Below are 13175 nucleotides of genomic sequence, written 5' to 3' on the forward strand. Positions count from 1 at the left end.
GGCAAGAACACTGGAGTGGGTTGCCATTTCCTCCTCCAATGCATGAAAGTGAAAAGTGAAAGTGAAGTCGCTCAGTCGTGTCCGACTCTTTGTGACCCCATGGACTGCAGCCCACCAGGCTCCTCTGTCCATGGGATTTTCCAGGCGAGAGTACTGGAGTGGGGTGCCATTGCCTTCTCCTATTATTTTTCTCTAGCATCTTTAAAATACACTGGACTCCTAAGAAGTTCTTGTCAGAGGCTCTCCACGTCTTTTGTTTTGAAGAGTCTTATTTTTGCATAAGTAGCCCATCTTACACAGATTGCTAACTAACTGTGCTATCCCCTTGCTTTTGTGGCTTATAAATAAACTGCCTCTCCCCACTGGTAAATAACAATAACAAACACATTTTTAACAAAAAGAAAAAAAGAAGCCTTTGTCAGAAGATGACTATTCTATCTACCTATCTGCCATCACCCAGTACTATCTGATGTGTATCAATAAGAAGTTTTCTGTATACACTCTTATTGACGGAGAAACAAATATTTCTCCTTCTGAGTAAGAAACCTAAAAAGAGAAAAGAAATCAACCCTCAGTCTTTGCCCCAAACTTGTAACAATCCTTAAATTCACATAAAAAATAGAACAAGTACAGGGATGCAAGCCATGCGATTTAATAATCTTGCATTTCTAGGGACCCATTCTACACTGTTAGGGTGGCTCAGATGGTAAAGAATTTGCCTGCACTGCAGGAGACCCGGGTTTGATCCCTTGGTTGGGAAGATCCCCTGGAGAAGGGAACGGCTACCCACTCCAGTATAGTTGCCTGGAGAATTCCATGGACAGAGGAGCCTGGCAGGTTACATTCCATAGGGTCACAAAGAGTCAGACAGGACTGAACAACTCACACTTTCACTTTCACTTCACCCACACACTGTTAGTGGGAATGTAAGCTGGTGCAGCTACTGTGTAAAACAGCTCGGAGGTTCCTTAGAAAACTAACAACAGAATTATCATATGATCCAGCAATCCCACTGCTGGGCATATGTCTGGACAAAACTATAATTCAAAAAGATACATGCACCCCTCTGTTCATAGCAGCACTGTTCACAATAGCCAAGACACGGAAGCAAACTGAATGTCCATTGACAGATGAGTGGATAAAAATGATTTTTATGGCCAGTGGAATATTACTTGGCCATAAAAAGGAATGAAATAATACCATTTGCAGCAACATGGATACAGCTAGAGACTATCATAGTAAGTAAACTAAGAAAGAGGAAGAAAAATACTGTATGATATCACTTAAATGTGGAATCTAAAATATGGCTCAAATGAAGGAAATGGCAACCCACTCCAGTGTTCTTGCCTGGAGAATCCCAGGGACGGGGGAGCCTGGTGGGCTGCTGTCTATGGGGTCGCACAGAGTCGGACACGACTGAAGTGACTTAGCATAGCATAGCATAAAACAGAAATAGATTCATAGATGTAGAGATCAGACGTGTGGTTGCCAAGGGAGTAGAAGGAAAACAGATGGACTGAAAGTGTGAAGTTGGTAGATGTAAGCTATTACATTTAAAACGGATAAACAACAAGGTCCTAATGTAGAGCACAGGGAAGTATATTCACTCTCCTGTGGTAAACCACAATGGAAAAGAATGTTTACAAAAAACATATATATGTATATAACTGAGTCACCTTGCTATACAGCAGAGACTGTCCCAATATTGTAAATCAACTATGCTTCAACAAAAAAATAATAATCCTTGCATTTCTGGTAGGTATATCCTGACATCATGGGTCCTCCATGATGGAGGATTCAAAGTCATTCTCCATGACTTTGCTGATGTATATTTCTGTTTATCTCTTCTCAGAGTCAGCTAAAGCAATAATGATTAAGTCCCCAAATCAGCCTAGCATCTCCTCAGACATAGTATTTACAGGTTTTGCAACATACTTGACAAAAATTCTTGCCTGTTACACCTTCATCCTTGAAGAGAAGCAGTAGCTATCTATACTCTATCTACCCATACTTTAGATTCTATTGCATCTCTAGCTTAATCTGTGGGATGAAGTTGGTATGGCTATCTCAGAACATGAGAATACTACCCTTAGAGCTACACAACTGCAAGGTAGACAACTATTTGTCAGGAATATTGAAAAACAATTCCATGCAGGCAGGTAGTTACAAAGCCCACCCTCCCTTTTATCCCTATGCACACTTGGTACGGTAGGACTGACCGACACCAGCCCTTCTTCCCAACTCCATGTTCAGTGACATCATGATGTTAGCCTTAGCCCAGTCATGTGAGAGTATTTCCACCAAGGAATTAGGCAAACGCTACAAATCAGGCTTTTTATTCTAGTCGTAAAACAGGTACCAGCACACCCCTGGGCCCCTTTATTATTCATGAAATTTAATAACCGTGGAGTATTATTGATGCTATTCCTTGGTTTGGGCTCCATTTTTATGTTTAGCTCTTCTTCTATTTTACTTCTATAACCTCTGCTGCCTAGAGAGGATAAAACTTCTTGGAATTTCCCTGTCTCACATGTTTTTTATTTTTTTGAGAACTGAAAAGATACCATTAGTGATGCTATGCCTTTTTATCCCTAGGAAGAGAGTTAGGCGATTGTTAGAGGAAAAGCTAGGCCACAATTTCCATTTGAACTCTTCTTTACTTTTACATTCAAGAGGCAGGGGGTGCCTCGTACTCTGAATACTGACACATTAAGAGCAGTTCCATAGGTAAACACTGAATGTAAGCTCTACAGGAGAGGATATTAAGCAAGATCTAAGAATCAAGGTGATCAACAACAACATTAACCTTTTCTAGGAGAAATAGGAAGGAAGAAACAGAAAGCATTGGGGGCATGAGTGAATCAAAAACTGTGTCCGGAAAGACTCCAGATTCCACGACTTTCTGGGAGGTTTCTGGATCAGTGCGATGTCTCGTGACTATTGGAAAGTGTTCCCTGTCTTTCAAGAATTGGATTAAGTTTCATTTGAACAAACTTAATTCCCTTGCCAGGCATTTGTTTCTCAGAAACATAATTATCTATATTTTATTCTATTAGTAGTAACTTTATATGTTGTTTTATCAATCATAAATGTAGAGGCTTTCGAAAGACAACATTTACTGAGCACTTACTTCGTGCCCGACAACGACCCCGTGAGTGAAGTAACATTTTGCTCTTTTTACTGTCTTGAGAACTGAAGCAGAAAGAAGTGAAGTAACTTGTCCAGGAACATACCTAGGAAGTGGCGGAGGGAGGGTGGTTTATGATTTATACCCACAAATGATTCTTAATTACTTCTTTATTCTTCAGCCTTTGAAAAATAATTTCAAACATATGCATATAGCCAGACTTTCTTTTATGTACTTCCTATTAAAACTCAGAACGACTGGTTGGCCAACCTACAACATCTTGTAAACTCTTTTAATTTCCCCCACATTCGGTTCAGTACGTAATTGGAAGACAGATCAAGGCTTGATTTACTGATATTTGAATAAATCTGTATCAACTGAAAGAGCTGTAGAGTGCTCTAAACCAAAAAAACAAATAATTCCCAGATGGTAATTGTGAAAGTTGGTTCTCATTCTCCCCATCACAATTCTGTGCATCTATACCACCAGGAAAAGAAAATGCTTGCAAATGTATGCAAACTGCTATTTCAGTAGGGGTGGGGTAGGGGCGGGGTTGAGAAGAAATCAGCTGTTAAAATAAATTGTCTGATCAACTGACAGCCCCAGGCAAGCAAAAGCCCAGAAGACATTATGAAAGGATATTCTTAAGTATTTGATGTTTCTAGGAATTTTAGAAATAACGACACGATAATATTTTAATCCTGGATCTTCTAAAGAAAAGTTAAGTGCTGTGGACTCCTCATAAATAGGTCCTAAGAGAGAAATGGACAATAAGAACATGAGAGGAAGATTTGGGGGAGTCCACAATTTCTTAAATGATATTTATGTATTCAATACTAATTTTATTGAGTCACTTTATGTTCAACGTGGTATTGGGTACCATAATAGAAGCAAACAAATCCCACTATCCTTGTCCTACTTACCATGAATGAGAAGGGAGGGGTGATTTACAAGCTATGTAGGAGCTGTGAGTATTGATTAGAGAAAGTACAGACAGCCAGCACACAGCAGGGATACAATGCTGTGCAGAAAGCTCGGGGAAGCTCACCAGAGTAAACTACCTTCATGCTGAGTTCATGGAAGCTGAACCTTTTGGATCAAAAAACACAAAGAAGTTGAGTGTGGCTGAAGCTTAAAATTTAGGGAAAGGAGGGCAGAGCATTGAGAAAGGATCCTAGAAGTATAGCACAAAAAGGAGTAGGTCATGAAGTGCCCTTGAGACGTTAAAAATGGTAGGCTTTCACTGGGAGGCACTGGGAAGGCCCTGATGAAGCCTCAGCAAGGGAATGTGTGGATGGCAGGACCAGATCTGATCTACAAAGACTCACAAGTTTAAGGACAGGATCCCAGCAAGGTGGCAAGCTAAGTGGCCGCTGCAGTTAAACAGGTGGCATCTGAGTGTCGATTTGGACTAGAGAAGTTGGGAAGGACAGAAGTAGTAAAACTCAAAAGGGATTTTTTTTTAGGAGATGAAATGGACTGGACATGGTAGGTGATTTCTGTGAGCAGATGAGTCGAGGATAACTCCCATTTCTGGTTCAGGTAATTGCATCATTTGTCTGAACACCCAGAGATTCTTAACACCCAATAGGTCCATGGAATAAAGACCTTAAGTTTGGTTTTGACAGGTTGTGTTTGAGATGGCTGCTGAATACTCTAACAGAAATATTGAAAGCACTACCACTTAATGGAAATACAATGCAAGCCATAAATGCAAGCCACAGATAGAACCTTAAATTTTATCATAGCCATATTAAAAAATGTAAAAGAAACAAATAAAATTAATTTAATAATATATTTAACCCAATATATTCAAAATCTTATCATTTCAAGATGATCAATATAAACAAATCATTGAGCTATTTTACATCCTTTTTTTCATACAAAGTCTTAGAGACAAGATGCATAATTTGCACTTCCAGCACATCTCCATTTGGATGAGCCACATTTCACGTGTTCAGTGGCCACCTGTGGTAAGTGACTACAATACTGGACAGGGCAGATCCTAAGGGCAGTTGGATAAATGGGTCTGGACTTCCATAAAGCACCATCAGTGAATGTTAACTGAAGCTATGGAACAGTCCAGATCATTTGGGAAGAGAATAACTTGAAAGCTTCTTGAAGAATCTTAAGGAACACTAGCATTGAAGGGTCAGGAAGAAAAGCTTACAAAGGAGGTCTAGAAGGAGCACACAGTACCCTACTGGTGACACGATCCTTGTCCCAAGTAAGCATCTCTACACAGAAGAAATTTAGGATCAATGAACCAGGGACTATGTGAGCCATTTTGCCATGATGAGGCCTCTGGAGCAAATGGTGCTGACATTTTTCTGAAATGAGGTCCTGACTTCTACTGGTAGAGCTACCACTTCCTGGTCTTATCAGGAAGGATGGGGTTGAGAGAAAGAGATTGGTAGAAACAGAAGTCAGGAAAGAAATGCTATCCTGAACACCAGTGGCCCCTTAAGAAAGCACATTTTAGAACTTGTAGTGAGAGAGAACTCACCCAGACTAAAATGTCATTATTTTTAACAAAACAGAACTTCGACTGTGCCTCGTAGAGGGTAGGAAACTTTTCTTCACCAAAATATTAATTATTATTGCTAACTTTAAACATTTCTATGCCTTGGTCAACACAACTATGAGGATGAAGTCAGAGGAAGCTACGAAACCAGAAGTGCCCATCACTCTTGGAAAAGGTAGTGAGGGAAGAAGGTTGTCAATGTCAAACACAGAACCTATAGTGAACATGGGCCAGGAGGAGCCTCCGAGGAAGAGCTCACGCCCCAAGTACTCAGTTGTTAGTTAGGGGGCAGGGGTGCCCCGTTTAGGCAGCTGTGCAGACCTCACGCCCTACCCTCTAGGTACCTGGGCTGAGGAGGCAGGAAGGGGCTAAATGTTGAAAGGAAAGAGGGCAGGGACCATGTGCCACATCAGATCCCCATCAGCAAGCAAGCCCAAAAGATGGGGACTGTGAGAGCTTTGCAAATCAACTCTTAGGGTGCACGCTCCAGGGAAAATAGCACAGCAAATTAGTCCTTTCTCCATGAAATGCCACAAAGTTTGTATCTACGTGGAATTCAAATTGCTCATTAGCTCTGACATGTTCCTAATGAGGTTATAAAGCTCTGGGACAGAGATCAAGTCACTGAACACAAATAACTGGGGATAGAATCTGGAAAGATCAAGTTAGAAAGATCTTAAGGCAGTGCTTCTAAAACTTGAGTATAAATTCCCCAGGGGTCCTGACTCAGAACGTCTAGGCTGAGTTTGAGATTCTCTGCATCTAGTCCCAGGTCCCACTGATGCACTCTGACTAGCAAGGCCTTAGAGATCATCTAATCTAACCATCTCACCCCAGAGATGAGGACACAGGGCTAAGAGACGCATAACTGGGAGTGTGCTGAGTCTCTCTTGGGCTTGAAGTCATTGAGCATTTGTCCACAGATCTGTGAATCAACCTGAAAATGTTTAAATAGAAGCCTAGGGAGTAGGGTGACCAACCATCTTGGTTTTCTCAAGACTGAAGGGGTTTCTGGGACATGAGATTTTTTATTTTAAAACCAAGAAAATTCCAAACAAACCAAGGCAAGTGTTTCACCCTAGTAGGGATCTTCTGAATCTACTCAGAACACAGTATCAGGATTATTCTCCTTTAGACCTTGTCAGTCCTTGAGTGCTGGGACCATGACTTGCTGCCAGAGCAAGCACCTAGGTGTCCTGCCCTGAAGACCTCCAAGAACAGATGCTCAGAAGGATTACAACTGCAGAGGCTTCTAATGCCACACCGCTAAATGCCACCTTCAGAGACAGTCTCTCAGTAGGTTTTCAAGACATAGAAAAGGAATATCAAGAACCCAGAGAAATCAGTGTTATACAAGCACATAATGTTCTTTTTAACGACACAAATCTATTTTTTCATTAAAAAAACATGCATATAAGAAATAAATGGTTCACTTTTGTAAACCTCAAAATGCCATTAAAAACATCTTTGTTAAAATCACAAAAATAATAAAAATCAGGATGCATCCCTAAGAATGAAAGGCATGCTCTGCATAATCAAAATGATTAGAAATGAAAACATATTGCTCCATACTGTTATTACTCACTGGAATTGGGTCCATTAACGTTAGATAGAATAATAAACAGCTTGAAAAGCAAAAGTGGAATGTTTTCAGACAATTCCATGCTAGCAGGGTATCACTAAGGTGTCTAAAGCAGAATGTCAAGATACGGATGGCATATGCATTCAGAATGCAGACTTAGTACAAACCTGACCATACTGACTCCCTCTCTGTGGAGTTTACCTGTTTAAATAAGATGCCAGCATGATCTGGCTGAAGCACCTGACTTAATATTCATGAAGTTAGGACATTTAAAACAAAGGAGAGAAAGGAATGTGGCTAATTATATACAATGCATTTGAAATAGGTAAATGGTAGAACCCTAGTCACTCAGCAATCATTACCTGGAAATTAAAGGGGGCAGAAGCAATCCTATTATGCATTATAAACAGCCAAGCTCCTGACTTAATAGTAGGCCAAGTAGCATAAACAAGGAGTTCTTGCTCCAATATTAAATAGGATATGTATTGTACAAATCCAATAGTTCACAAAATTAACAAGGAAAATGAACTGGTGTGAAGCAACTTCACAAGTAATAGGGAGCATCAGCAATGCTTCCCTGGAGCATAGCAAACACTTAAAAAGAGCTCAGGGAGAGGAGGTGCATATAAATGAGAATGGACAATATTGGAATTTATTAATACTCCTCTTAATTTAAATACATTTCAATTTTTTGTTGGTTGCAAGTCTTTTTGAGAGGAAATGATTAACTCAAAATGCCAATAAGTGGTCAAGGGCTATGAGATGTGGTCCACTGTTATTGAAAATAAGCTGTCATTTAAATCAGCCTAAAACTACTATAAACTTATGATCTGACAGCTGTCAAAATTATCCCATATCACTTCTGTAGAACTAAATACACCAAACAGAATCTGCAAAACAATTTCTCTTCTACAAATATCAACAACCTGAATGATATATACGTGTCCATTGACAAGCCAAAATGTAGAGTTAATTCAACTTACAAACCAATAGACATCCGATGAAAGAGAACATTTTCCTCACAGACACTGCCATGGACAAGCTGGCTGAAGCTAGCTTTGACCACACAAGTAGCTGGAAGTGTTTCCATAGAAGCAAGAATGTGACTTCTATTTTTTCCAGACAGAGACCCATCCAAGTCTTCCAAAATGGCTGCATGAGGAGATGGAAATGCTACCAAGTTCGGAGAGTTCATAAACTTCAACTGGTTGGTCTTCACAGTAAACCCACCTGTAAGTTGGGAGAAAGACTGTGACACAGAGGCACAAAAGAATGTGATCACAAATGGCAACTGAAGTCACTGAGTTATTCTCAGTATTTTAAAATTGCATATTTATACAGTTTAACAATTTGCTGACTTATTTGTCCAAGAAAAAATATATATCCTGAGTTGACTATGTGTCAGGCTCTGTGCTATGTGCTGCAGACAGAGTGAAATGAGAGTAGTAGGGGCATTGTCCTCATGCAGCCTGTATTCTCAGGCAGTGATTCCCAGCCAGGGGTGGTTTGCCCTGCAGGGGACATTTGGTACCATCTGCAAGCATTTTTGGCTGTCACAACTGAGTGGACAGCAGGGCATCTGGTGGGAAGAGGCAAGGATGCTACCCCGCATTCTACAAGGCACAGGGGAGCCCCCACAACAAACAATTATCCAGTCCCAAATGCCAAGGGTGAGAAATGGCGGTCTACTGGGAGTGACACCGAACATTACTAATTACCAAATGCTAAAGGTCCTGAGGGCTGGTCTTTCCATCTCTCTGCTCTAGTTCTTCTAAGGCAAATCTAACCCCACTTCTTATGAGATTTATACTTTAAACATTTGCCCTCAAAAGCCATATTCAATCAATCACATGGACAAATAGTAGCACATTTGATAGGTATCAGCTCTCGGGCTACATGTCTTAGCAGGGTTTCCCCCGCACCCGCTTCATATGATTCACTGGTTCTGCTATTAGTCAGTTGCCCAGGAAGAAACAATGGCAGTGGTCTTCTAATACTCACCCCACCCTGTCATTAAAATTTAAAAACTCAGGACACATCTCTTAGATATATGCTACCATATTGCTATATTATGTATCTTATAAAATACATAAAAAAAGGAAAAATGTAAAATAAGATATAAACAAAGAGAGGCCCTAAAGCTTTCATTCGCATCCCAGTAGAGTCTGTGCACTCAACTGTCATTCATTCAAGATGCTACAATTCCACCTCAGAAACTTCTGTGTGTGTCTGTGCTAGTCACTCAGTTGTGTCCAACTCTTTTGACCCCATGGACTGTAGTCCGCCAGGCTCCTCTGTCCTCTGTCATCTCAAGGAAGGAATACAGGATTAGGTAGCCATTCCCTTCTCCAGGGGATCTTCCCAACCCCGGGATCAAACCCAGGTCTCCTCCCTTGTAGGCAGATTCTTTACCATCTGAGCCACCAGGAAAGCAACTTGTTGCTTATCTAACACCACATGCAGTTCTATAAGTCAGCTATATTGTATTTCTTTGCAACTTCTTAATCATAACTTGCTCTTTGAATTTTTTTTGCATAGGCTATTCCTAATATGTAAAAACTTTTCTCTGCCTCTTCCTCTTGCAAACGTCTCTTCACCCTTCTAAATCCTGCTCAAGGCAATCTATGATAAAGTCTACCTGACCCCCTTCCTTCCTGTTCCCCTCATTGACCTTGCTCAATCCTCAAGTACTGGATTCATCATACTATTACATTCATTGGCTCAGACATTTATTCTTGTGCCTAGATGGAAAGCTCCTGGAAGACAAGAACTATGTGCTTTTCATCTCTGTACCACTCAGGTCCTTAAACAGAATCTGGACTACATAGTTTTTAAACAAATGAAAGAGATGGCTTAGCCAAGGACATCCAGGGAGAAGAAATCAGAGCTCATAAGGAGTATCTTGCTCCTTTTCAGTGTCTTATGAATGATATGAGACAGTGAAGCTTCTAACTGAGGAATTAATATTTGAAGTGATTGTCTTAAGGCATTTTTCATTCCTATTATTATTTCTACAATCTTAAACTCAGATGCCACCCAAATAAAAACAATTTTTGGCTCTGTCTATAGAGGGGGGGTAAAAAGCAAAGTGGAGACTTACTGATTATTCATTTAATTAAAAAAGCAAACAATTATCTAAATTGGCAATTCAAACCACAAGAGCATATTTACTTGAACCACTTGGTTTGTCTGTTTACAATGATCAAATCAACTAGATTGCTCTCTAGTTCTTTCGCCTTAGCCCATGAGTTCTCCAAGGTATTTCTCACCACCTCTGAGATGTGGTTAACAAGTGAACAAGAATTCTTATGGTCTCTCTGTGTGTACAAAAAGCCTTGGGCTGTTGAAACCATAAGGTTCCTGAACTCTAGCTCTTTCAGGAAAGCTTGTATGTGTATTCGTTCATATCCATATGTATATCCATCCAACTCCATTCATTGATTTAATCAGTGAACCTACTGGGCACCAGACTACTGGTTACTAAGGATAAAACTCTGAGCAAAAGAGGTGTGATCAGATATAGAGAATAAACTAGTGGCTACCAGTGGGGAGAGGGACATGGGTAGGGCACAGTAAGGGAGAGGCTTAAGGCGTACAAACTACTATGTACAAAGTAAATTAGCTACAAGGATATATTTACAGCACAGGGAAGATAGTCAATACTTTCAAGAACTTTAAATGGAGTGTAATCCATAAAAATATTGAATAACTATGTTGTACAGAAACTAATACAATATTGTAAATCAACTATACTTCAGTATGAGAGAGAGCTGTGGTCCCTGCATTTGTGAAGCTCAGAATCCAGCAGAGACATGGAACTATCATAATAGAGTATGACAGGCACCAGGTAGGGAAAGGCCGGGGAGCTGCAAGAACCATATTGGGAGCACCTGGCCTCCTCTAGAATTTCTTTTAGGAGATTTGAGCAGTTCAGTCACTAAGTCACGTCCAACTCTGAGACCCCATGGACTGCAGCACACCAGGCTTCCCTGTCATTTACTATCTCCCAGAGTTTGCTCAAATTCATGTCCATTGATTCAGTGATGCTATTTAGCCATCTTGTCCTCTGCCGCCCCCTTCTCCTCTTGCCTTCAGCCTTTCCCAGCATCAGGGTCTTTTTCAATGAATCAGCTCTTCACATCAGGTGGCCAAAATATTGGAACTTCAGCATTAGTCCTTCCAGTGAATATTTAGGGTTGATTTCCTTTAGGATTGACTAGTTTGATCTCCCTGCTGTCCAAAGGACTCTCAAGAGTCTTCTCCAGCACCAGAAATTGAAAGCATCAATTCTTTGGTGCTCAGCCTTCTTTATGGTACAACTCTCATACTTGCACATGACTATTGGAAAAACCATAGCTTTGACTATACACACTTTTGTCAGCAAAGTGATGTTGATGTTTCTGCTTTTAAATATGCTGTCTAGGTTTGTCATAGCTTTCCTTCCAAGGAGCAAGCGTCTTTTAATTTCATGGCTGCAGTCACCATCCACAGTGATTTTGGAATCCAAGAAAATAAACTCTGTCACTGCTTCCATTTTTTCCCCCTTCTTTTGCCATGAAGTAATGGGACCATATGCCACGATTTTAGTTTTTCAAATGTTGAATTTTAAACTAGTTTTTTCACTCTCCTCTTTCACCCTCATCAAGAAGATCTTTAGTTCCTCTTAAAGAAATCTCGTTAAGTAAAAGAAATAATGATTCCCAATGGCTTTGACACTATTTATCACACTTATGTGCGTACTGGACTCATTTACTAGTTTTATTATTTGTCTTATCTACTCAAACAACTTACCCTGTCCTTGGGAGCAGCCTGAACAGGTCCTGATGGCCACACAGTGAGTGAGATCAAAATTCACAAAGGTTGTGTTAGAAACTCTCAGTTCCCACCTTCTGGGAGATTTGATCCCAGCTGACATACACAGGTTTCCCTGTGATTTGGAAAGGGGATAAGGAAAGAAAAATAAGAGAACCGGCCAAATGAAATACAATTTTAATACATGAATAAAAGCAACTAAGTGAGTAAAAAGACAAGCTACAGACTAAGAGAAAATATTTGCAAAGCACATACATATCACAAAGGATCACAATGCAATATCCTACACACCTGTTAGAGGGTTAAATAAAAATTAGTGACAAAACAAACCCTGATGAAGAAAAAAAATAATTGAAATTTTCATACACTGCTGGTGGGAATGCAAAATGGCATAAACACTGTGGAAAATTGTTTGGCACTTTTTAACAAAGTTAACATAATCTTATTATTGACCTAAGGGCTTCCCAAGTGGTGCTAGTGGTAAAGATCCTGCCTGACAATGCAGGAGCCGTAAGAGACACAGGCTTTATCCCTGGGTCAGGAAGATCCCCTGGAGGAAGGCATGACAACCCATTCCAGTACTCTTGCCTGGAGAATTTCATGGATAAAAGAGCCTGGCAGGCTACAGTCCATGGGGTCTCAAAGAGTCAGACAGGACTGAAGTGACTTAGCATGCATGCACACATCACTGACCTAACAATTCAACTCCTAAGCATTTACTTTAGAGAAATGAAAACTTGCTGCTGCTGCTGCTGCTAAGTCACTTCAGTCGTGTCCGACTCTGTGCGACCCCATAGACAGCAGCCCACCAGGTTCCGCCGTCCCTGGGATTCTCCAGGCAAGAATACCAGAGTGGGTTGCCATTTCCTTCTCCAATGCATGAAAGTGAAGAGTGAAAGTGAAGTAGCTTGGTCGTGTCCAACTCTAGCGACCCCATGGACTGCAGCCTACCAGGCTCCTCCATCCACGGGATTCCAAGCAAAAGTACTGGAGTGGGGTGCTATTGCCTTCTCCAATGAAAACTTAGGTTCATACAAAAGCCTTAAACAGATGGGTGAGACAATTTTATTTGTAGTCAATCACCAAATCTGGAAACAGTTCAAATGTCCTTCAACAAATGAATAAACTGT

At 40.5% G+C, this 13175-nt stretch overlaps 1 protein-coding gene across 11 annotated transcripts in view; it reads right to left on the bottom strand.

Annotated features, from left to right (window-relative positions):
* PKHD1 (PKHD1 ciliary IPT domain containing fibrocystin/polyductin) overlaps positions 1-13175 on the bottom strand; it is a 443081-nt gene that overhangs the window by 220821 nt on the left and 209085 nt on the right. For all 11 annotated transcript variants that reach the window (XM_070778107.1, XM_070778111.1, XM_070778110.1 and 8 more), the window contains 2 exons: positions 12025-12160; positions 8217-8463 (listed from right to left, as the gene is read on the bottom strand). In XM_070778107.1, the coding sequence (XP_070634208.1) occupies positions 8217-8463; positions 12025-12160 (383 nt within the window). The remainder of the gene's footprint in view (positions 1-8216; positions 8464-12024; positions 12161-13175) is intronic.

The sequence above is a fragment of the Bos indicus genome, chromosome 23, assembly GCF_029378745.1.
Source record: "Bos indicus isolate NIAB-ARS_2022 breed Sahiwal x Tharparkar chromosome 23, NIAB-ARS_B.indTharparkar_mat_pri_1.0, whole genome shotgun sequence".
Classification (NCBI taxonomy): Eukaryota; Metazoa; Chordata; class Mammalia; order Artiodactyla; family Bovidae; genus Bos; species Bos indicus.